The sequence below is a fragment of the Bos indicus genome, chromosome 16, assembly GCF_029378745.1.
Source record: "Bos indicus isolate NIAB-ARS_2022 breed Sahiwal x Tharparkar chromosome 16, NIAB-ARS_B.indTharparkar_mat_pri_1.0, whole genome shotgun sequence".
Lineage (NCBI taxonomy): Eukaryota > Metazoa > Chordata > Mammalia > Artiodactyla > Bovidae > Bos > Bos indicus.
In genome coordinates, this window is record NC_091775.1 from 7522948 (window position 1) to 7546226 (window position 23279).

The following is a 23279-nucleotide window of genomic DNA, read 5'->3' on the forward strand; positions in this document are numbered from 1 at the left end:
TAAACAACAAAGACTGAGTTGTGTGAAGGGGGAAATGATCCCGGTGGCAGACACTAAGGTGACTGGCTTATGACAATTTCTTAAGTTCTACCTCTGTTGAGGGGGTTACTTTATACATATGTGTTTTTACAAAAAGTTCTTTTGAAAGTAAATAGATAAAAACATTTAATGAAAAACTTACTTATAAATATGGAACATATAGATATATACAGAACATAAAGATAAAACTGTAGATAAAACTAATACTACATCAATGCAGCAAAACAAATGAAGCTGTACTAAATGAGGACTCTCAGGAGAGAGGCAATGAGGCCTCCCCTAATCTGATCCAGATGAGGCTCCTGGTGCTGTGGGGGCTCCACCACCTCTGGGGTCCAGGATGGGGTCCAGGTCCAGGTCTTCAGGGATTCAGATGAGAGCCTGCAACGACAACACAGGTGATGGAGTCCCTGGGATGTGCAGAGTCAGACAGAGGAAGGCTCCCTGGGGAGGGTGAGCAGGACCCAGAAGACTTCCCAGCATCTAGACTTGGCTTTGGGGCTCAGATCTGCAGGGCACTGGGTCTGTTTGCTGCTCTTTGCTGAGGGTGTTTTCTGTTAGTAAGGAGTGTCTAGAAATGTCCCCCAGGAGCAAGTACACCTGGGCATCTGGCTGGCAAACCTCAACTGATGGGTCCGCTGGACAGTGAGACTCAGGCAAAGGAACAGGGGACTTGGGATTCAGGATTGAAAGCTTGGGTCTCCCCTTCCCTCTAGGCCCTGGGAAGAGCAGGAGGTCAGATGACACAGAGGGTAGGAGAACCTGCCCACCCATCCTACACAGTACAACTGCTCCTGAGACCTGAGCATTGGAAATGGACAATCACCTGGAATCTCTGTTTTCCTGAATAATCATTTATAAGCCCCAACCAAACTTTTCTGAGGTTTCTGCTTTTAAACTGGTTTTATATTATAAAAAGTACATTTTAAATGTTTAGCATATTGCAACATTGAAATTTGAGAGAAAACATTTCTTTTCAAAATATAATAAAACAAGATATGTTGTTAATGACAGACTTGGGAAGAAAATAAAAGGAACGTGAGTAACTTGAATCCTGCCACTCATCCCAAGTGGGCTGCTCAGTCGCTTGAGTCATGTCTGAGTCTGAGCAACCCTATGAATGATAGCCCACCAGGTTCCTCAGTCACTGGGATTCTTCACGCAAGAACAGTGGAGTGGGTTGCCAATGTACTTCTCCAGTGGATCTTCCATACCCAGGGATCAAACCCTTTTCTTGTGTCTCCTGCATTGGCAGGAGGGTTCTTTACCACTAGCACCACCATCCCAAGTGCACAAAGGACTAAATTGCTTTCTGGTGTGTCTTCAGATGGACACATACACAGAAGAATCTACTGAACTTCCAAATTCAGGTTGAGAGATGCTGCCCTGAGGTGACCTAGGACCCCAGGGTTCCAGATCCTGAGAGACCCCAGACTTGGGCACCCCCAGGCTGGCTGGGACCCTCAGGACCAGGGAGCACCCACAGGGATGCAGAGCTGCCAGGTGACGCCCTGCCTGCACGACTTCTGGGCACCTGTGTCTCCTTCACTCTGTTCCCAGAGCCCAGGACTGGGGAGGGCAGGGCCGCCCCAACCTCTCTCTGCAGCTGGTGATGGACTAGGGATTCCCCCTGCTGCCTTTAGCGGGGTTGGGAGGGCAGAGCTGGATCCTGCAGAGGGAGATGAGGAAACCCCCACGGGGGGATCTTTAAAGAGAGAACTCTGGAACAGCAGCTCCTGGACTCCTGCACATGGTGGCCCCATAGTGCCCCCCAGCTTCCCTGCAAATGTAAGAGCTGCCAGAAGAGCCAGTCCAGCAACCTCGGGGTCGTCTGTGGACGGGACCTGTGCCCTGAGGAGACATGCTCAGGGCATCCTCCACTCGTCTGCACAGATTGTTACCACCCTCTTGTCTCTACATTTGTGTTGACACTCAGAAGCAGACCCCATGGTTTCTGCTGGTGATTCTGAAGCACCAACAAGCGAATGGGGTCATGACAGAGACCCAGGCCCTTGTCTGCCTCACCTTTCACCCCAGGTCCCACGTTCACTCTTGCTCTTCCAGGTCTTCCTCATCATCGCTGCTGACTTCTCCTGAAGCAGTCTTCAAAAAGATGACCAGAGATCTTTTTGGTATCTGGAAGGAAGAGATCAGTCAAGCAGGTCCAATCCCTCCCACGGTAGGAAAGCAACCATATGGGGTAGCTCAGGGCAGTGCAGACTTCATGGGGGCCCTTCAGCTGTGTGGGTCCAGACCTGCTGACTCCAGCCTCAACTCCTGCTCAGGCCACTCGTGGTGACAAAACCAGGTTCAAGGGTGTAGACATGAGGTCAGGAGTAGGGAAATGCTCAGAAAATGGGGGAATAAGACCGAAGATAGATTCATAGATTTTATATAAGCTCCTAGGTCCCCAAGTGCCTACAAGAGACCAGGTCCTGCAGAAGGCTAATCAGAAAAAGAGGGAAAGAGGAGAAACGGAAGGGTTGCAAAGAAGAGTCTATTGATCAGAAAAAGAGAGAACATTTTTAAAAGATATGAAAGAAGAAATAAATGACCTCTATAGTCTTGCTCTCCTCCAAATCCTCAATATGCACCATGCAGTTTCTTGGTGTCTGAGGGCAGCACACATCTGGAGTGGCTGTGGGAAAGCAAAGGGGAGATTTAGAGTCAGGATGTGACCAGGGGACCCTGTGCTCCTCACAACCTGGCCTTGGGACCCCTGGTGCCCTTGTCTCCAGGGACCTCCCAGGGCCTCAGTGTTTCACTTCTGCAATGAAAAAGTGGGTCTTTGACATCCAACATCCTGTTGCCACCCTCAGCTTGTCTACGAGTGACGAGGAATGACACCATTTCCACGTGTTCCTCCTCCAGGTGGTCACTGTCTCCATGCATCTCTGCCCACGACCTTGCTTGCCTTCTTCTACCACTGTTTCCCCTCTACTTCCTTCATCATTTCTCTCCTCTAGTCACTGTTCTTTTCCTTCCTCCTTGAGCTTCCACCAACCCTAGAGTTCTCCAACATGGAAACATTAGAAGAAGGACCATGTGTGTATGGCCACAGTCTCTAATCAGTCCATTATTTAATTAAACAATCCATCACTCTCAGGAAGGGCCTGACATGGACATGAGAATCTTCTGAGTCCTAGGGGAGGGGAGGACAAAAAGTTCACATAACAGAGACTATCCTGTTGCCTGACGTGACCTCAGTGGCCTGGGAGATACTTAATGCTCTCAGCAACACCTTTAGTTTCCCAGACCCTAAGAGAGGATAGAGGCAAACACTTTCAATTTCATTTAGCCAGAAATGGAAAAAAGAAATCCAAAAATATATATGGAACCTCTAAGGACTCCAAACACACACAATAATCTGGAGAACTAATTTCAAATTTTCTCACCTCCTGATTTCAAAATACAGTACAAAGATATAGGGATCAAAGCTGTATGATAGTGACATAGGAACACATACATAGCCCTAAAGATCAGAACAAAGAGCCCCAAGTAAACTCATGGTTATAGGGTCAAATGAAATTCAACAAGTTTCTAAGACAAGAAAAGAGTGAAAGCATAGTCTCTTCAACAGTCAGTAGGATGAAAAGATAACCTACAGAAAATTACAAACAATATATCAGAAAGGGAGATCATACTCAAAGTATATAAGAAAATACCACAACTCAAATGTAAAACAAGTAAAAAAATGAAAGGTAAATAAATGAGTTGAGGAGTATGCAAAGATTGTGATCAAAACCACTGAGAGCTTCTGTCTGGAGGGAGTATTGGGTTCTAAGATGAGCAATCACCCTGAGTCCTGCTGCTCTGAGTCTCTGACCTAGGTTTGGTCAGTCCCAGAAGACCAGGTCAGTAGGGCTCCTAGAACATGTGTAAAGAAAGCCAGCAGCCCCTTCACAGTCTCTAGAATCTGCAGCCATGCTGGTCTCTAGGAACACATGGGCTGCTCTCACGTGGAAGCATCTTCAGCACAGCATCCTTGGGGAGGTGTGGTTCTGAGATGAACTCCAGCAGACTCAGCTCAGGCAGGGACGCAAGAGCACATGTGCTCTGACTCATTCAACCCTGAGAGCACCCTTTACATGAGGAATAAACAGTGAGGACAAACATGAGGGCAAGCCACACGTCCTGAAAATGCACAGGGAGAGAGTTCTTGTCTCACCCACAACCTGACACTCACTGCCAGAACTTGGTCTCCAGTGTCAAGTGACTATGAGACTTTTGTGCCACTAGGATATGGCCATGATAGGAGAATTTAAACATGAAGCCAAAGTCCTTCGTGTATACTACAATGCAGGTAATAACCAGAAGCCAAGCTTTCATATTTGGCAGGTGAAAGGGCAAGGAACAAGGCGTCTTGTGAGAAAGGATATTTCTAAATAGAAAAGCAAGAAGAAATGACTATAAGCACAACAGAATAAACTACATGGACACATAACTCTATTATATTGTTAAAATACGAAAAGAACAAACTACAACTCTAGACATATTTCCTTCTTCTTCCTCAGTTTATATTCATCTCTGAAGAAGCAGGTGTAACTCAAATAGTCCAGGAACCCTCTCCCTCTAAATCTCGCCCGAGAGTTGTTCCCTACCTGCATTCTCTTCCACATCACTGCTGCTAGCGTTTTCCAGAAAACACTCTGTAGAAAGATAACCATGAGCAATAATACAGTTATTATACAAGTTGACCTACCCATTTCTCCTCCTCCACTTGGCTCACACAGCATCTCCCCGGTCTTCCCTCCAGGCTCACAAACCTCCCCTGTGCTTTGTGGAGTCAGAGCCTTTCAAGAAGACGGTGATCACATTTGAACATATTCACATGAGAAAGAGGCTGAGACAATTATCTTTTAACCTTACACTTCTACAGGCCCAATACAGCTCTTACATTCAAGGTTATAAAGCTGAAATGCCAATGCTTATGGACACTTTTGAAATATGGCTAGTGTGACCAAGCCATGTGTGCTTTTTGTGATTGTTTCAATATAACAAGTTAAGTATTGTGGAAATATGTTCATTATATATAGGCAGCTCTAGCTAATGGCTACTACACTGGAAAGTTCAGCTCTAAGGGCTCCACAGACAAGGAAAAGGCAACTAATTGCCTGTTCTGTTTTTCATTTATTCCAGATGATATGATGGCCTGATAAGATCATTCATATGTAGGTATATCTGGGGCTCTTGAACCCAGTCCAGGCACTGGGAGAGTGCTTGTGAACATCCCAATAGTGCTGGAGTGGGTAGCCGTTCCCTTCTCCAGGGCATCTTCCCAGCCCAGGAATTGAACTCAGGTCTCCAACATTTCAGGTGGATTCTTTACCAGCTGAGCCACAAGTGAAGCTCGAGAATACTGGAGGGGGTAGACTATCCCTTCTCTAGCAGATCGCCCTGACTCAGGAATCGAAACAGGATCTCCTGCGTTGCAGGCAGATTCTTCAACAATTGAGCTACCAGTGAAGCCCTAGTAAGGTGAACACTCAGATTCAAAGAAAATTCTCAGGAGGGAGCTCATTTGTGGGTAGAGGTAAAGGGCATGGCCCAGCACTCGTGTACTACAAGTAACCAGAAAGTAGGTAAGGAGGGAAGGGAGGAATATTCACTCTCTTCCTGAGCCCATGTTTCCCATCCCTGATTCTAGAGGACCCAAGGAAGGCAGTGGAAAGGGCTTATTAGGAAGTGAAAGTTTTGTGCACTGGAAACCATAGAACACTGTTGAAAGAAGAAGAGACAAGTAATCGGAATACCGTACCATATTCATAGACTGGAATATTTTAGTGTTGTTGACCTTCCTATACTCCTAAAAGTGATGTACGTATATATTGAAACCACTTACAAAATCCCATGTCATTTTAATAAAATGGAAAAAAAAATCTCCCAAACTACGGAACCCAGAAGAAACCCAAAGAACAAAAACAGTCTTGAGAGCAAAGAACAACAATGGGGCCTTCAGGCTTCCTAAATTCAGAACAGGCAAGAATGCCACAGCAGTCAAAACTGTGTTCTACCTGCAGCTAAATAGGCAGAGAGACCAATGAATTGTAAGGAGGGAATCTTGAATACACTGACCCCTGTGGCCAAATGATATTTGCTAAGGTTCTAAAATTATCAAGTGAAAGGATCGTCTCCTCAAAAATCAATAGACAGGCAACCTATAGAATCAAAGAAGTATCTGCAAACTTTGTATCTGAATAAAGGGCCAATATCCCGAATATAAAAGCAACTGCTAAAACACAACTTCACAATAATATCAGGCAAATAACTGACTTTAAAACATGTTCAAAAGCTTCCATAGACATTTCTTCATAGAAGACATAGAAGTGATCAATATACATAGGAAATATGCTTAGCATCACTAAGTAGCAAGTGGGGTACTTAGTGGAAATGGAAACCAAGTCAAAAGGAGATATCACCTTTCAGGAGGTGTATTATATGAAGAAAATAACAGATGTTGGCAAATATGTAGAGAAGTGGAACTTCCGTGCCTGTTGGTAGGAATGATAAACGGCATAGCCATTATAGAACAGTTTGGAAGTCCCTCAAAAAACTATTAAGATTATCATAAGATCCAGCAATCATTTATTTGAGTTTATTTCCAAAGGAGATAAAACTAGAATGTTTCAGGAGATACCTATAATCTCATACCCATTGTTGCATCGTACACAACAATCAAGATAGAAAAACTGCTCAGTGTCCAAGGGCAGATAAATCAAGAAAGAAAATGTGGTGCATACATACACTGGAATGTGATTGAGTCGTTAAAAATGAAGGCAATCCTGTCATTTGAAGCAAAGTGGGAAGCTACTGGTAAGGATGAAATAAGCTAGTGGTAGGAGGACAAATATTGAACAATTCCATTTACCTGCCGTATCGAAAGCAAAGTTCAGGGAAGCAGAGAATAAAAGGGTGGATCCAAGACCTGGGAAGAGGTTGACACAGGGAGTGTCTCTCAAGGGTTACAGGATTTTAGTGGCAGTATGGAAAATTCTAGAGACGTGCTAAACAACATGGTGCATTGAGTTAACAGGACAGACTGGACACTTCAAAGGGTAAGAGGCAAAGCTGGAATGAACTTCCTCCATTTATGCTTGGAGCCTCTTCCTTTCTCAGATTCCTCTGAAACTGGGTGTTGCTTTTGGGTACCAGGGGCTGCCTGCAGAAGGAAGGTGCCTCCCCAGTACTGGGGGCCTTGGATGAGGGGGAGAGATTCATTCTGAGGCTCCAACAGAAAGAGTTTGAATGAGGGAAGTGGCAGAGTGGTGAATCATGAGCAATCAAAATCCTACAAGACCTACTAAGTGATGAGATTTACTATTAAATGAAGGTGTGGTTGACCCAGTAAAGGGGATTCTGAAACAGTTTTGCTCATTAAGAATCTTATAGGACTTCTATGGTGGCTCAGTGGTTAAGAATCTCCCTGACAATGCAGGAGACAGGAGTTCAACCCCTGGTCTGGAAAGATTCCACATGCTGTGGAGCAACTAAACCATGTACCACAACTACTGAGCCCACGTGCCAAACTATGGAAGCCCAAGAGCCCTGGAGGCCATGCTATGCAACAAACAAGCCACTAAAGTGAGAGGCCTACGCACCACAACTAGAGAGTTGCCCTTGCTCTCCATAAGTAGAAAGAAGCCTGGGCAGCAACGAAGGCCAAGAACAGCCAAAGAAAATTTTAATAAAAATTAAGAAGAATCCTGTAAACATCTTCCTCAGTAGTGATGGGATTTGTCTTCCTGGGAAAAGGATGTTCACTTGGTATAAAATCAATGGATACAGTGAATGTATATACTTTGTTTTATTTTTATACACATAAACATTCATGGTACACTGTGATGGGAAATATTTTGGGGCTGACACCACTAACAGTGACGTTTAGGGTGACAGATATTTTGGAAAACACAACCCACAAGTTCAAACACACAAAGAATCACACTATTCATTATACATAAAAACACACCCAGTCCCATGGACACAAACCTACACTATTAACCATAATACAGCTTCTTCCTGGAACTACAGTAATCATCCACATTGACCTCTTGTAAATTACTTTCTATCACCAGGGCCCCTAATCTCAATCCCAGCAGGAATTTGGAATCAGTTTGGCCTCTACACTAAAACCAGCGAGAAAGCCCCAACTTTCTCATCTACAAAGTTTTTTCTCACAAAGGGAACAATTCTAGAATACATACCATTTTCACATGCTGAAAGGGCCACCTGCAAGTACAGAAGAGAAGATGCTATGAGGGTAAGACCACAGAGATGCACAGTCTATGGTTCATTTGGTGACAGTAGAAAACCTGATGAGGAGCAGTGTGGAGTCCAGGGAACCCAGAAAGATCAGCACACACATACTCAGGATGAAAGGCACGACCTATGCCTGGAGGATGGAACTCCAAGTCCATTTAGGCTGGAAATTGCACAATTCTTTTCCTAGAAGAAATGTTGCTGCTGGAGAGAGAAATCTGTACTCTACACAGTGTAATGGATGCTAACAATTTTAGTATCTTGTGGACTGAGGAATCATGAGTTGATAATAAGACTCTCATCTACATTATCCCAACAAAGGGAACTGTCTCTAAATGAAACAAAAACCATCAGAGTCACAACTTAATTCTACTGAAAGAGAAATGAAACAATATTTCTATCTCATACCAAAAAAAAAAAAACAAAAAAACAGCTTGCCTTGGAGAAACACTGAGTCTCTTCTGTGTTGTCACATGATGGGTTGACTGGCAGGTCCTCAGTGAAGTCTAGAGGGACACAGAGTAGCTGTTAGAACACTGGTGAAGCTGTTCAGGAATCATGCAGGGGGTTTTCTCTTTGTGTGGACACGGGGTGGTGTGTCCAGATGTGGGAGGTTATTAAGCATGAGGTGAACTTGTGTTCATCCATCCTCTTTGGAGGAGGAAGGAAAGTAAAGGAGAGGAAGAAGGAAATGAAAATAGTACTTTGGCTTTCTAGCTAGAGGAACCTAATCAACATGACATATTCAATCTAAAAAAAGGAAAGCTCTAAAATGTGTGTATTGTTCAATGAAAGAGACCCATGACTCCTCCTGCTTATTGTGAGGTCCTGCTAAATTACCACTGTCCCTTGATTTTTCCCAGATCACTCTTCTCCAGGATCTACAGTTGCCGATATTCTAATCATCATGTTTTGTATGAGACTTTGTACTTGATTAAAAGTGATCTCTGTTAGGGAACTGAATTCAGTATTGGGCAAAGTATGCTATTCTCTTAATTCACTAACCAATTTTCTTAAATGAAATCAAATATGCAGTATTTGGGAATACTGAATTCCTGCCATTTAATAAGAGCCACTATGAATGATATCATATTTTTCTATCAATATTTGTTTTTTATAGTGTGCATATCCACTGAGTCAGTTCCTGTCCACATTCACAAGGGCAATATGTATAGTGGGAAAGTTGATTATAGAAAGCACAGTTTCTCCACCAGGTCTTCTTGGGGAGCTAGAGGGACACAGAGTTGCAGTCAGGACATGGGTGAGGATGCTTATCAATCACTCAGTATTTCTTTCTTCTTTTTTTTTTCTCCTTTTATTTGATGGGGACATAGGGTCGAGCGTATGCATGAGGGAGGTTAGTAGCTATGGACCGATCTGCTGTTGAATCATCCTTTTTGCTGGATGAAGGAGAGCAAAGGAGAGGAGAAGGAAAGAAATGAAACAGAGTTTCTGCGTTTTGACTAGGGATAACGTAAATGATGGGGAAAAAAGTAACACTAAAATGCATGCCAGCTTTCAGTGACAGAGACCCATGAACCTCCTGCCTGTTTAGAGAATCTGTTAAATGGTCCCTGTCTTCTGGATTTTTTCTCAGATCATCACCTCCCCAGGATCCACATTTGTAGCTACTGAATTTAGAATGTTTTCTCTCAGACTTTGTTCCTGATAAAAAGCAAACTCTGTTAGAGGACTGAATTCAATCCTACCTTTCCAAATAGCTACTATTAACCATGTGATATTCTTTCTCAGTCTTCATTTTCCAAACAATGTTTCCATGTCCACTGAGTCAGTGGCTGTTCACTCACAGAAGTCATACATTTAGTGGGACAATTCGTTGTAGAGAGGAAACATAGGCTGAACGCTGACTTTGTCTAACCCAGGATTATAACAATGTTCGGGAGATTACAACAAAAGTAATGGTCATTAGACTAACTACCAAGTTCCACTGTGAGATCTATTTGACACCTTTCATTGACTGTGTGCTACAGAGTCTAATCAATGTAAGGTTTATGGTAATGTCACCCAGTACAATGAAATGTTTCCCTGATAGGATCTCTTGTTCTTGTTTAAGCAATGACACTAGCATCAATATATATGACCAACATTGTCTACACAAGGCCACACAACTCTCAAGATCTGAGAGCTGACCAGGAAGATACGACCACATGGTGCCTTTTACCCTGATGACTGTGCCAAAGTTGGCTGTTAATCCACCTTTGGTTGCCCTGGGTTTCAGGACAACTGAGCCCACCTTAAAATGAGTCTGGAACTCTGGAGCTGCTAGTACCTCCAGGCATGGAGGTAGATGCAGGGACCCCTTTCTCCATGAATGAGGACAATGGCTGAGCAATAAGTGCAGCTCAGGGGTCCAGAGCAGACATACTGGGACCACCCATAGGTTCCCAGTTTGGCTTGTCCACTTAGGAGGTCAAGAGCTTGGGCTGTTTTTCTCAGCACCATCTCCATTTGAGGACAATGAATATTAACCAAACTTGAGGAATGGCTGAGTTGAGGGAAGAGTCAGGTAATATATAGACAATGTCCAGTGGTGATGAGAAGTGTTTAGACAGTTTATGGTTGACTTGCGCTGTGTAAGAGGGAAACATCGCCTGAGGAAACACACACACATAGAGCTTCAGAATCACAACACATGGGCCCACACATGGGCCCCCAAACCTGATTCACACAAACGCACAGGATCTAAACAATGTAGCTGTTTCCAAGTACCATAGAACACAGACATTGTTCTTTTCTGGGAGATCAGTCTCTTCTCTGGACCCCCAGTCCTCACACCCATAGGAATCCAGCATCAGGGTGACTCTGCAAAGCTAGCTGGCAAGAAAGCCCCAGAATCATCAGCTAAATTGTCCTCAGCAGAGGGACGGTCGCTGAATATTTACCATGTTCATTGGCTGCTCTGGCTGCCTGTGATTAGAGAGAAGAGAACAGTGTGAGGGTTGCCAGCACCATGTGTTCTTTGCAGTAACTTTTATGTTATCTGAGTTTTTGTTTTCCTCAGGTAACTAAACTCTTAAAAAAAATCAGTCGTTTCAAAAGAAAACAGAGAGGACCCTTGTTGAAAAGGCTGGGCTCTTTAACTTAGGATCTTTCAGTTTTCAGGAGGAAAAAATTCTACTGAGGAAAGTACCTATAGTAGTAATTGACGGTATTTTTTAGTGTCCTTTTGAATCAAGTCTCTGTTGGTAACAGAATTAACGTCAATATTTCACCAGCAAGGAATTGCATACATAAGTGCTAATATACATTGTCAGATTACTGTAACTGTATTTCGCTGAATGAAACATAAAGAAGTGAAGCAGGATCTATGTGAGACACAGACAGTTGAGCTTACCTCCAGGGGTCGGAGAGGTGATTCCTCAGCCTCGGCCTGGGGCAGTTCCACCACGAGGTGCTCCTGGGGAACTAGAGGGAAACAGAAGGCCATCAGACCAGAGGAGAGGCTACTTCCAAAGATCTCAGGTTTCTTGTTTGTTTGATGGGACATGGGGTGCAATGTGTACATCAGAGAGGTTAGTAACTGGGGACTGAGCTGCTCTTGAACCCTCCTCTTTGCTGGATGAAGTACAACAAAGAAGACAAGCAGGAAGGCAATGAAAGAGAGTGCCTGCATTTAACTGGTGATAACCAAAGTAATGGGAAAAGCGAAACATTACAATGCACGCCAGCTTTCAATGACAGAGACGCATGTCCCTCCTGGCTGTTAGAGCTTCTGGGAAATCACACCTATCTTCTGGATTACTTCCTAGATCACTGCATCCTCAGGATCCACTGTTTCAGCTATTGTACTTACCAAGTCTGTGAGACTTTATTCTCAATTAAAAGCAAACTCTTGTTAGAGGACTAAATTCAATACTACCTTTCCAAATAGCTATTATTAATCATGCAATGTTGTTTTCCAGGCTTGATTTTCCAAACAACGTTTGCAAGTCCACTGAGTCAGTGGCGGTTCACACTCACAGAAGTCACACTTTTAGTGGGACAGTTCATTATGGAGAGGAAGCATGGAGTGAACCTGACTGTCTCTGACCCAGCTGTGTATGAGATTTACGACAAGAGTCATGGTCACTAGACTATCATGTTCCACTGTGAGCTTTATTTGACCATTTCCCTCGAGTGTGTACTACAGGGTTTAATCAATGTGAGGTTATGGTAATGTTACCCAGTACAATGAAATACACCTCTGATGATAATATGCTTTTGTCCTTGTGTAAACAAAGACAGGAACACCAGCACATATGGCCTACACTCTACAAAAGGCCACCCAACACTCAGAATCTGTGACTTTACCAAGAGGATGTGAGTCCCGAGATTCTCTTCCCAATAATGACTGTGCCAAAGTTGGCGATAATCCACCTATGGTTACCCTGGGTTCTTTGACCACTGTGCCCACCTTATAATTATAATGATGGGCACTATCTGGACCCCTGGGCCTGCTAGAACCTCCAGGGATGGCTATAGATGCCAGGACCCCCTTTCCACATGACTGAGGATCATGTGGCTGACTGGTAGGAGCAGCTTACTCATTCAAAAGAGCCAAATTTGGATCAACCCTAGGTACTCAGTTTGGCTTTTCCACTAGGAGGTTAAGACTTTGGGCCATTTGTCCAATTGCCATCTTCACCTGAGGAAAATTAATATTAAGCTATTTTGGGGAATGGGTTCCCTGATAGCTCAGTTGTTAAAGAACCTGCCTGCAATGCTGGAGACCTGTGTTTGATCCCTCAGTTTGGAAGATCTCCTGGAGAAGGGAAAGACGACCCACTCCAGGATTCTGGCCTGGAGAATTCCATGGACTCTAGTGCATGGGGCCGCAAAGATTTGAATACAAACTGAATGACTTTCACTTTCACTTTTGAGGAAAGACTGAGTTGAGGAAAGAATCAGGTAATGTATGGCCAGTGTGCAGTGGTAGTGAGAAGTGTTTAGAAAGTTCACAGAACTTCAGAATCACACCACCTGGACTCACACAAGGGCCCCCAACCCTGATTCACACAAACCGACAACATCTAAATGATGTAGTTGCTCCCAGGTACCATAGAACAAAGACACTGTTCTTTCCTGGGAGATCAGTCTCTTCTCTGCACCTACAGCTCACACCCTAAGTAGGAATCTAGCATCAGGGCCACTCTCCAACCAGAGCCAGTCAGAGAACCCCACCTTTATCAGTTGGATTGTCCCTCAGCAGAATGATGATCCCTGAATATTTACCGTGTTCACAGGCTTCCCCAGATTCCTGTGATTGCAGAGAAGAAAACAGAGTGAGTGTCTCAGCATCTTGAATTTTCTGCACTAAGTCTTCTGTTATCTGTTTTTTTGTCCTCAGGTAACTAGCACTCTTCATTTCAGTGGCTCCAAAATAAAACAGACAGTCTTCTGTTGGGAAGACTGGTCTGTTTCACATAAGATCTCTCAGTTTTAATTTGACCAATGTTTACAAATTGTTTTTCAAGAAAGAACACTTTCTGCTGAGCAAAGTACCTACAGTAATAAATGATGCTGTCTTATTTAAATGTCCTTTTGAATCAGGACTGTGTTAATAATAGATTTATCCTCTCTACTTTCCCAGCCAAGGATTCGCATGCCTCAGTGGTAACATAAATTGTCAGATTACTATACCTGTGTTCGACTAAAAGGAAAATAAAGCAGTGAAGCTGCAGCCTTGCCCCAGTTAAGAGAGGTGCACTTACGTCCACAGTGCTCAGAGGCTCATCTTCAGCCCAGTCCTGGGGCAGCTCCACCACCCTGTCCTCTTGAGGAACTGGAGGGACACAGAACAGCACAGGGACACAGGTAAAGTGCTCACTAACCTCTCAGGAGCCTTTTTTCATTGGAGGGGCTTGGGGTGGAGTGTATGCATAAGGCATTATTAACTATGCACTGAGTTGCTGCTGAATCATCCTCTTTTTTTTATAAATAAGAGCAAATCAGAGAAGCAGGAAATAATGAAACAAAACTTCTGTATTTTAACTAGTGATAACAGTTTGGGAAAAAAGAAACACTGAAATGCATGCCACCTTTCACTGACAGAGAGTCATGAATCTCCTGCCTGTTTATATCTTCTGCAACACCAGCCCTATCCTGACAGATTTCTGGCTAGATGACTCCCTCCCCAGGATTCAGTTTCAGCTGATGCACTGACTAAGTTTTCTGTGAAATTTTGTCCTTGATTAAAAGCAATCTCTGTTAGAGGACTGAATTCAACCCCTACCTTGCCAAATAGCTATAATCTATCATGTGATGTTTCTTCCTAGTCTTCACTGTCCTAACAATATTTGCACATCCACTGAGTCAGTGTCTGTTCACACTCATTGAAGCCATACATTTCGTGGGACAGTTCATCATGGAGAGAAAGCATGGGGTAAACGTTGACCTTCTTGGACCCTGGTGTGCAGGAGGTTTACAACAAGAGTCAAGGTCACCAAGCAGAGTGTCAAGTTCCACTGTGAGATCTATTTGACACCTTCCCTTCAAAGTGTGCTACAGGGTTTAACCAATGTAAGGCTTAGGGTAATGTCACCCAGTACAAAGAAATATCTCCCTGATGACAATCTGCTTTTGTTCTTGATTAAGCAATGACACTAGGACCAACAGATATGGCTTGTAGTGTCTAAATAAGGGAACACAACTTTCAGATCTTTGAATTGACCAGGAGGATATGAATCCCAAGGTGCCTTTCACAGCAATGACTGTACCAATGTTGGCGATAATCCACGTACGTTTACCCTGGGTTCCATGACCACTGAGCCCATCTTACAACGATGGGCACAATCTGGACCTCTGGAGCTCTAGTACCTCCAGGCATAACTGTAGATGCAGGGCCCCCCTTGGTCCATGACTGAGGATCCCATGGTTGAGTGATAAGTGCAGGTCAGGGGTCCAGAGCAGACACACTGGGACCACCCATAGGTTCCCAGTTTGGCTTGTCCACTTAGGACGTCAAGAGCTTGGGCTGTTTTTCTCAGCACCATCTCCATTTGAGGACAATGAATATTAACCAAACTTGAGGAATGGCTGAGTTGAGGGAAGAGTCAGGTAATATATAGACAATGTCCAGTGGTGATGAGAAGTGTTTAGACAGTTTATGTTTGACTTGCGCTGTGTAAGAGGGAAACATCGCCTGAGGAAACACACACACATAGAGCTTCAGAATCACAACACATGGGCCCACACATGGGCCCCCAAACCTGATTCACAGAAACCCACAGTCTCTAAACGATGTAGCTGTTTCCAAGTACCATAGAACACTGACATTGTTCTTTTCTGGGTGATCAGTCTCTTCTCTGGACCCCAAGTCCTCACCCCCCATAGGAATCCAGCATCAGGGTGACTCTGGAAAGCTAGCTGGCAAGAGAGCCCCAGAATCATCAGCTAAATTGTTCCTCAGCAGAGGGAGGGTCGGTGAATATTTACCATGTTCATTGGCTGCTCCGGCTGCCTGTGATTAGAGAGAAGAGAACAGTGTGAGGGTTGCCAGCACCATGTGTTCTTTGCAGTAACTTTTATGTTATCTGAGTTTTTGTTTTCCTCAGGTAACTAAACTCTTAAAAAAATCAATCAGTCCAAAAGGAAACAGAGAGGACCCTTGTTGAAAAGGCTGGGCTCTTTCACTTAGGATCTTTCAGTTTTCAGGAGGAAAAAATTCTACTGAGGAAAGTACCTATAGTAGTAATTGATGGTATTTTTTAGTGTCCTTTGGAATCAGGTCTCTGTTGATAACAAAATTAACGTCAATATTTCACCAGCAAGGAATTGCATACATAAGTGCTAATATACATTGTCAGATTACTGTAACTGTATTTCACTGAATGAAACATAAAGAAGTGAAGCAGGATCCATGTGAGACACACACCGTTGAGCTTACCTCCAGGGGTCGGAGAGGTGATTCCTCAGCCTCGGCCTGGGGCAGTTCCACCACGAGGTGCTCCTGGGGAGCTAGAGGGAGACAGAAGGCCATCAGGACAGAGGAGAGTCTACTTCCAAAGATCTCAGGTTTCTTGTTTGTTTGATGGGACATGGGGTGGAATGTGTACATCAGAGAGGTTAGTAACTGTGGACTGAGCTGCTCTTGAACCCTCCTCTTTGCTGGATGAAGTACAACAAAGGAGACAAGCAGGAAGGCAATGAAAGAGAGTGCCTGCATTTAACTGGTGATAACCAAAGTAATGGGAAAAGCGAAACATTACAATGCACGCCAGCTTTCAATGACAGAGACGCATGTCCCTCCTGGCTGTTAGAGCTTCTGGGAAATCACACCTATCTTCTGGATTACTTCCTAGATCACTGCATCCTCAGGATCCACTGTTTCAGCTATTGTACTTACCAAGTCTGTGAGACTTTATTCTCAATTAAAAGCAAACTCTTGTTAGAGGACTAAATTCAATACTACCTTTCCAAATAGCTATTATTAATCATGCGATGTTGTTTTCCGGGCTTGATTTTCCAAACAACGTTTCCAAGTCCACTGAGTCAGTGGCAGTTCACACTCACAGAAGTCACACTTTTAGTGGGACAGTTCATTATGGAGAGGAAGCATGGAGTGAACCTGACTGTCTCTGACCCAGCTGTGTATGAGATTTACGACAAGAGTCATGGTCACTAGACTATCATGTTCCACTGTGAGCTTTATTTGACCATTTCCCTCGAGTGTGTACTACAGGGTTTAATCAATGTGAGGTTATGGTAATGTTACCCAGTACAATGAAATACACCTCTGATGATAATATGCTTTTGTCCTTGTGTATACAAAGACAGGAACACCAAAACATATGACTTGCACTCTACAAAAGGCCACCCAACACTCAGAATCTGTGACTTTACCAAGAGGATGTGAGTCCCGAGATTCTCTTCCCAATAATGACTGTGCCAAAGTTGGCGATAATCCACCTATGGTTACCCTGGGTTCTTTGACCACTGTGCCCACCTTATAATTATAATGATGGGCACCATCTGGACCCCTGGGCCTGCTAGTACCTCCAGGGATGGACATAGATGCCAGGACCCCCTTTCCACATGACTGAGGATCATGTGGCTGACTGGTAGGAGCAGCTTACTCATTCAGAAGAGCCAAATTTGGATCAACTCTAGGTACTCAGTTTGGCTTTTCCACTAGGAGGTTAAGATTTTGGGCCATTTGTCCAATTGCCATCTTCACCTGAGGAAAATTAATATTAAGCTATTTTGGGGAATGGATTCCCTGATAGCTCAGTTGTTAAAGAACCTGCCTGCAATGCTGGAGACCTGTGTTTGATCCCTCGGTTTGGAAGATCTCCTGGAGAAGGGAAAGACTACCCACTCCAGGATTCTGGCCTGGAGAATTCTATGGACTCTAGTGCATGGGGACGCAAGGATTTGAATACATACTGAATGACGTTCACTTTCACTTTCACTTTTGAGGAAAGACTGAGTTGAGGAAAGAATCAGGTAATGTATGGCCAGTGTGCAGTGGTAGTGAGAAGTGTTTAGAAAGTTCACAGTTGACTAGTGCTGTGTAACAGGGAAACATCTCCAGAGGCAACACACACAGACACAGAACTTCAGAATCACACCACCTGGACTCACACAAGGGCCCCCAACCCTGATTCACACAAACCCACAACATCTAAATGATGTAGTTGCTTCCAGGTACCATAGAACAAAGACACTGTTCTTTCCTGGGAGATCAGTCTCTTCTCTGCACCCACAGCTCACACCCTACGTAGGAATCTAGCATCAGGGCCACTCTCCAACCAGAGCCAGTCAGAGAACCCCACCTTTATCAGTTGGATTGTCCCTCAGCAGAATGATGATCCCTGAATATTTACCGTGTTCACAGGCTTCCCCAGATTCCTGTGATTGCAGAGAAGAAAACAGAGTGAGTGTCTCAGCATCTTGAATTTTCTGCACTAAGTCTTCTGTTATCTGTTTTTTTGTCCTTACGTAACTAGCACTCTTCATTTCAGTGGCTCCAAAATAAAACAGACCAGTCTTCTGTTGGGAAGACTGGTCTGTTTCACATAAGATCTCTCAGTTTTAATTTGACCAACGTTTACAAATTGTTTTTCAAGAAAGAATACTTTCTGCTGAGCAAAGTACCTACAGTAGTAAATGATGCTGTCTTATTTAAATGTCCTTTTGAATCAGGACTGTGTTAATAATAGATTTATCCCCTCTACTTTCCCAGCCAAGGATTCTCATGCCTCAGTGGTAACATAAATTGTCAGATTACTATACCTGTGTTCGACTAAAAGGAAAATAAAGCAGTGAAGCCGCAGCCTTGCCCCAGTTAAGAGAGGTGCACTTACGTCCACAGTGCTCAGAGGCTCGTCTTCAGCCCAGTCCTGGGGCAGCTCCACCACCCTGTCCTCTTGAAGAACTGGAGGGACACAGAACAGCACAGGGACACAGGTAAAGTGCTCACTAACCTCTCAGGAGCCTTTTTTTATTGGAAGGGCTTGGGGTGGAGTGTATGGATAAGGCATTAGTAACTATGCACTGAGCTGCTGCTGAATCATCCTCTTTTTTTGTATAAATAAGAGCAAATCAGAGAAGCAGGAAATAAGGAAACAAAACTTCTGTATTTTAACTAGTGATAACAGTTCGGGGAAAAAGAAACACTGAAATGCATGCCACCTTTCACTGACAGAGAGTCATGAAACTCCTGCCAGTTTATATCTTCTGCAACACCAGCCCTATCCTGACGGATATCTGCCTAGATCACTGCCTCCCCAGGATTCAGTTTCAGCTGATGCACTGACTAAGTTTTCTGTGAGATTTTGTTCTTGATTAAAAGCAATCTCTGTTAGAGGACTGAATTCAACCCCTACCTTGCCAAATAGCTATAATCTATCATGTGATGTTTCTTCCTAGTCTTCATTGTCCAAACAATATTTGCACATCCACTGAGTCAGTGTCTGTTCACACTCATTGAAGCCATACATTTCGTGGGACAGTTCATCATGGAGAGAAAGCATGGGGTAAACGTTGACCTTCTTGGACCCTGGTGTGCAAGTGGTTTACAACAAGAGTCAAGGTCACCAAGCAGAGTGTCAAGTTCCACTGTGAGATCTATTTGACACCTTCCCTTCAAAGTGTGCTACAGGGTTTAACCAATGTAAGGCTTAGGGTAATGTCACCCAGTACAAAGAAATATCTCCCTGATGACAATCTGCTTTTGTTCTTGGTTAAGCAATGACACTAGCACCAGCAGATATGGCTTGTAGTGTCTAAATAAGGGAACAAAACTTTCAGATCTTTGAATTGACCAGGAGGATATGAATCCCAAGGTGCCTTTCACAGCAATGACTGTACCAATGTTGGTGATAATCCACCTACGTTTGCCATGGGTTCCATGACCACTGAGCCCATCTTACAACGATGGGCACAGTCTGGACCTCTGGAGCTCTAGTACCTCCAGGCATAAATGTAGATGCAGGGAACCCCTTGGTCCATGACTGAGGATCCCATGGTTGAGTGATAAGTGCAGGTCAGGGGTCCAGAGCAGACACACTGGGACCACCCATAGGTTCCCAGTTTGGCTTGTCCACTTAGGACGTCAAGAGCTTGGGCTGTTTTTCTCAGCACCATCTCCATTTGAGGACAATGAATATTAACCAAACTTGAGGAATGGCTGAGTTGAGGGAAGAGTCAGGTAATATATAGACAATGTCCAGTGGTGATGAGAAGTGTTTAGACAGTTCATGTTTGACTTGCGCTGTGTAAGAGGGAAACATCGCCTGAGGAAAAACACACACATAGAGCTTCAGAATCACAACACATGGGCCCACACATGGGCCCCCAAACCTGATTCACAGAAACCCACAGTCTCTAAATGATGTAGCTGTTTCCAAGTACCATAGAACACTGACATTGTTCTTTTCTGGGCGATCAGTCTCTTCTCTGGACCCCAAGTCCTCACCCCCCATAGGAATCCAGCATCAGGGTGACTCTGGAAAGCTAGCTGGCAAGAGAGCCCCAGAATCATCAGCTAAATTGTTCCTCAGCAGAGGGAGGGTCGGTGAATATTTACCATGTTCATTGGCTGCTCCGGCTGCCTGTGATTAGAGAGAAGAGAACAGTGTGAGGGTTGCCAGCACCATGTGTTCTCTGCAGTAACTTTTTATTATATTATTTTTTGTTTTCCTCAGGTTACTAAACTCTTAAAAAAATCAGTCGTTCCAAAAGAAAACAGAGAGGACCCTTGTTGACCCTCTTTCACTTAAGATCTTTCAGTTTCCAGGTGGAAAAAAATTCTACTGAGGAAAGTACCTACAGTAGTAATTGACGGTATTTTTTAGTGTCCTTTTGAATCAAGTCTCTGTTGATAACAGAATTAACATCAATATGTCACCAGCAAGGAATTGCATACATAAGTGCTAATATACATTGTCAGATTACTGTAACTGTATTTCACTGAATGAAACATAAAGAAGTGAAGAAGCATCTTTGTGAGACACAGACAGTTGAGCTTACCTCCAGGGGTCGGAGAGGTGATTCCTCAGCCTCGGCCTGGGGCAGTTCCACCACGAGGTGCTCCTGGGGAGCTAGAGGGAAACAGAAGGCCATCAGGACAGAGGAGAGTCTACTTCCAAAGATCTCAGGTTTCTTGTTTGTTTGTTTGATGGGACATGGGGTGGAATGTGTACATCAGAGAGGTTAGTAACTGGGGACTGAGCTGCTCTTGAACCCTCCTCTTTGCTGGATGAAGTACAACAAAGGAGACAAGCAGGAGGGCAATGAAACAGAGTGCCTGCACTTAACTGGTGATAACCAAAGTAATGGGAAAAGCGAAACATTACAATGCACGCCAGCTTTCAATGACAGAGACGCATGTCCCTCCTGGCTGTTAGAGCTTCTGGGAAATCACACCTATCTTCTGGATTACTTCCTAGATCACTGCATCCTCAGGATCCACTGTTTCAGCTATTGTACTTACCAAGTCTGTGAGACTTTATTCTCAATTAAAAGCAAACTCTTGTTAGAGGACTAAATTCAATACTACCTTTCCAAATAGCTATTATTAATCATGCGATGTTGTTTTCCAGGCTTGATTTTCCAAACAATGTTTGCAAGTCCACTGAGTCAGTGGCAGTTCACACTCACAGAAGTCACACTTTTAGTGGGACAGTTCATTATGGAGAGGAAGCATGGAGTGAACCTGACTGTCTCTGACCCAGCTGTGTATGAGATTTACGACAAGAGTCATGGTCACTAGACTATCATGTTCCACTGTGAGCTTTATTTGACCATTTCCCTCGAGTGTGTACTACAGGGTTTAATCAATGTGAGGTTATGGTAATGTTACCCAGTACAATGAAATACACCTCTGATGATAATATGCTTTTGTCCTTGTGTAAACAAAGACAGGAACACCAACACATATGGCTTACACTCTACAAAAGGCCACCCAACACTCAGAATCTGTGACTTTACCAAGAGGATGTGAGTCCCGAGATTCTCTTCCCAATAATGACTGTGCCAAAGTTGGTGATAATCCACCTATGGTTACCCTGGGTTCTTTGACCACTGTGCCCACCTTATAATTATAATGATGGGCACGATCTGGACCCCTGGGCCTGCTAGTACCTCCAGGAATGGATATAGATGCCAGGACCCCCTTTCCACATGACTAAGGATCACGTGGCTGACTGGTAGGAGCAGCTTAATCATTCAGAAGAGCCAAATTTGGATCAACCCTAGGTATTCAGTTTGGCTTTTCCACTAGGAGGTTAAGATTTTGGGCCATTTGTCCAATTGCCATCTTCACCTGAGGAAAATTAATATTAAGCTATTTTGGGGAATGGGTTCCCTGATAGCTCAGTTGTTGAAGAATCTGCCTGCAATGCTGGAGACCTGTGTTTGATCCCTCGGTTTGGAAGATCTCCTGGAGAAGGGAAAGACTACCCACTCCAGGATTCTGGCCTGGAGAATTCCATGGACTCTAGTGCGTGGGGCCGCAAAGATTTGAATACAAACTGAATGACTTTCACTTTCACTTTTGAGGAAAGACTGAGTTGAGGAAAGAATCAGGTAATGTATGGCCAGTGTGCAGTGGTAGTGAGAAGTGTTTAGAAAGTTCACAGTTGACTAGTGCTGTGTAACAGGGAAACATCTCCAGAGGCAACACACACAGACACAGAACTTCAGAATCACACCACCTGGACTCACACAAGGGCCCCCAACCCTGATTCACACAAACCCACAACATCTAAATGATGTAGTTGCTTCCAGGTACCATAGAACAAAGACACTGTTCTTTCCTGGGAGATCAGTCTCTTCTCTGCACCCACAGCTCACACCCTACGTAGGAATCTAGCATCAGGGCCACTCTCCAACCAGAGCCAGTCAGAGAACCCCACCTTTATCAGTTGGATTGTCCCTCAGCAGAATGATGATCCCTGAATATTTACCGTGTTCACAGGCTTCCCCAGATTCCTGTGATTGCAGAGAAGAAAACAGAGTGAGTGTCTCAGCATCTTGAATTTTCTGCACTAAGTCTTCTGTTATCTGTTTTTTTGTCCTCACGTAACTAGCACTCTTCATTTCAGTGGCTCCAAAATAAAACAGACAGTCTTCTGTTGGGAAGACTGGTCTGTTTCACATAAGATCTCTCAGTTTTAATTTGACCAATGTTTACAAATTGTTTTTCAAGAAAGAACACTTTCTGCTGAGCAAAGTACCTAGAGTAGTAAATGACGCTGTCTTATTTAAATGTCCTTTTGAATCAGGAATGTGTTAATAATAGATTTATCCTCTCTACTTTCCCAGCCAGGCATTCTCATGCCTCAGTGGTAACGTAAATTGTCAGATTACTATACCTGTGTTCGACTAAAAGGAAAATAAAGCAGTGAAGCCGCAGCCTTGCCCCGGTTAAGAAAGGTGCACTTACGTCCACAGTCCTCAGAGGCTCGTCTTCAGCCCAGTCCTGGGGCAGTTCCACCACCATGTCCTCTTGAGGAACTGGAGGGACACAGAACAGCACAGGA

The 23279-nt window shown here is 44.0% G+C and overlaps 1 protein-coding gene across 1 annotated transcript in view; it reads right to left on the bottom strand.

Annotated features, from left to right (window-relative positions):
* Positions 1-2085: 2085 nt before the first annotated feature.
* Positions 2086-23279, bottom strand: part of LOC139176520 (involucrin-like) — a 28589-nt gene continuing 7395 nt past the window's right edge. Inside the window, exons 5-21 of the mRNA XM_070768839.1 lie at positions 23183-23253; positions 22704-22728; positions 20767-20837; positions 20324-20348; positions 18600-18670; positions 18120-18144; positions 16181-16251; positions 15730-15754; positions 14007-14077; positions 13528-13552; positions 11651-11721; positions 11199-11223; positions 8734-8801; positions 4742-4832; positions 4641-4688; positions 2595-2677; positions 2086-2175 (exon numbers count right to left, since the gene is read on the bottom strand). Of these exons, the coding sequence (XP_070624940.1) occupies positions 2086-2175; positions 2595-2677; positions 4641-4688; positions 4742-4832; positions 8734-8801; positions 11199-11223; positions 11651-11721; positions 13528-13552; positions 14007-14077; positions 15730-15754; positions 16181-16251; positions 18120-18144; positions 18600-18670; positions 20324-20348; positions 20767-20837; positions 22704-22728; positions 23183-23253 (956 nt within the window). The remainder of the gene's footprint in view (positions 2176-2594; positions 2678-4640; positions 4689-4741; positions 4833-8733; positions 8802-11198; positions 11224-11650; positions 11722-13527; positions 13553-14006; positions 14078-15729; positions 15755-16180; positions 16252-18119; positions 18145-18599; positions 18671-20323; positions 20349-20766; positions 20838-22703; positions 22729-23182; positions 23254-23279) is intronic.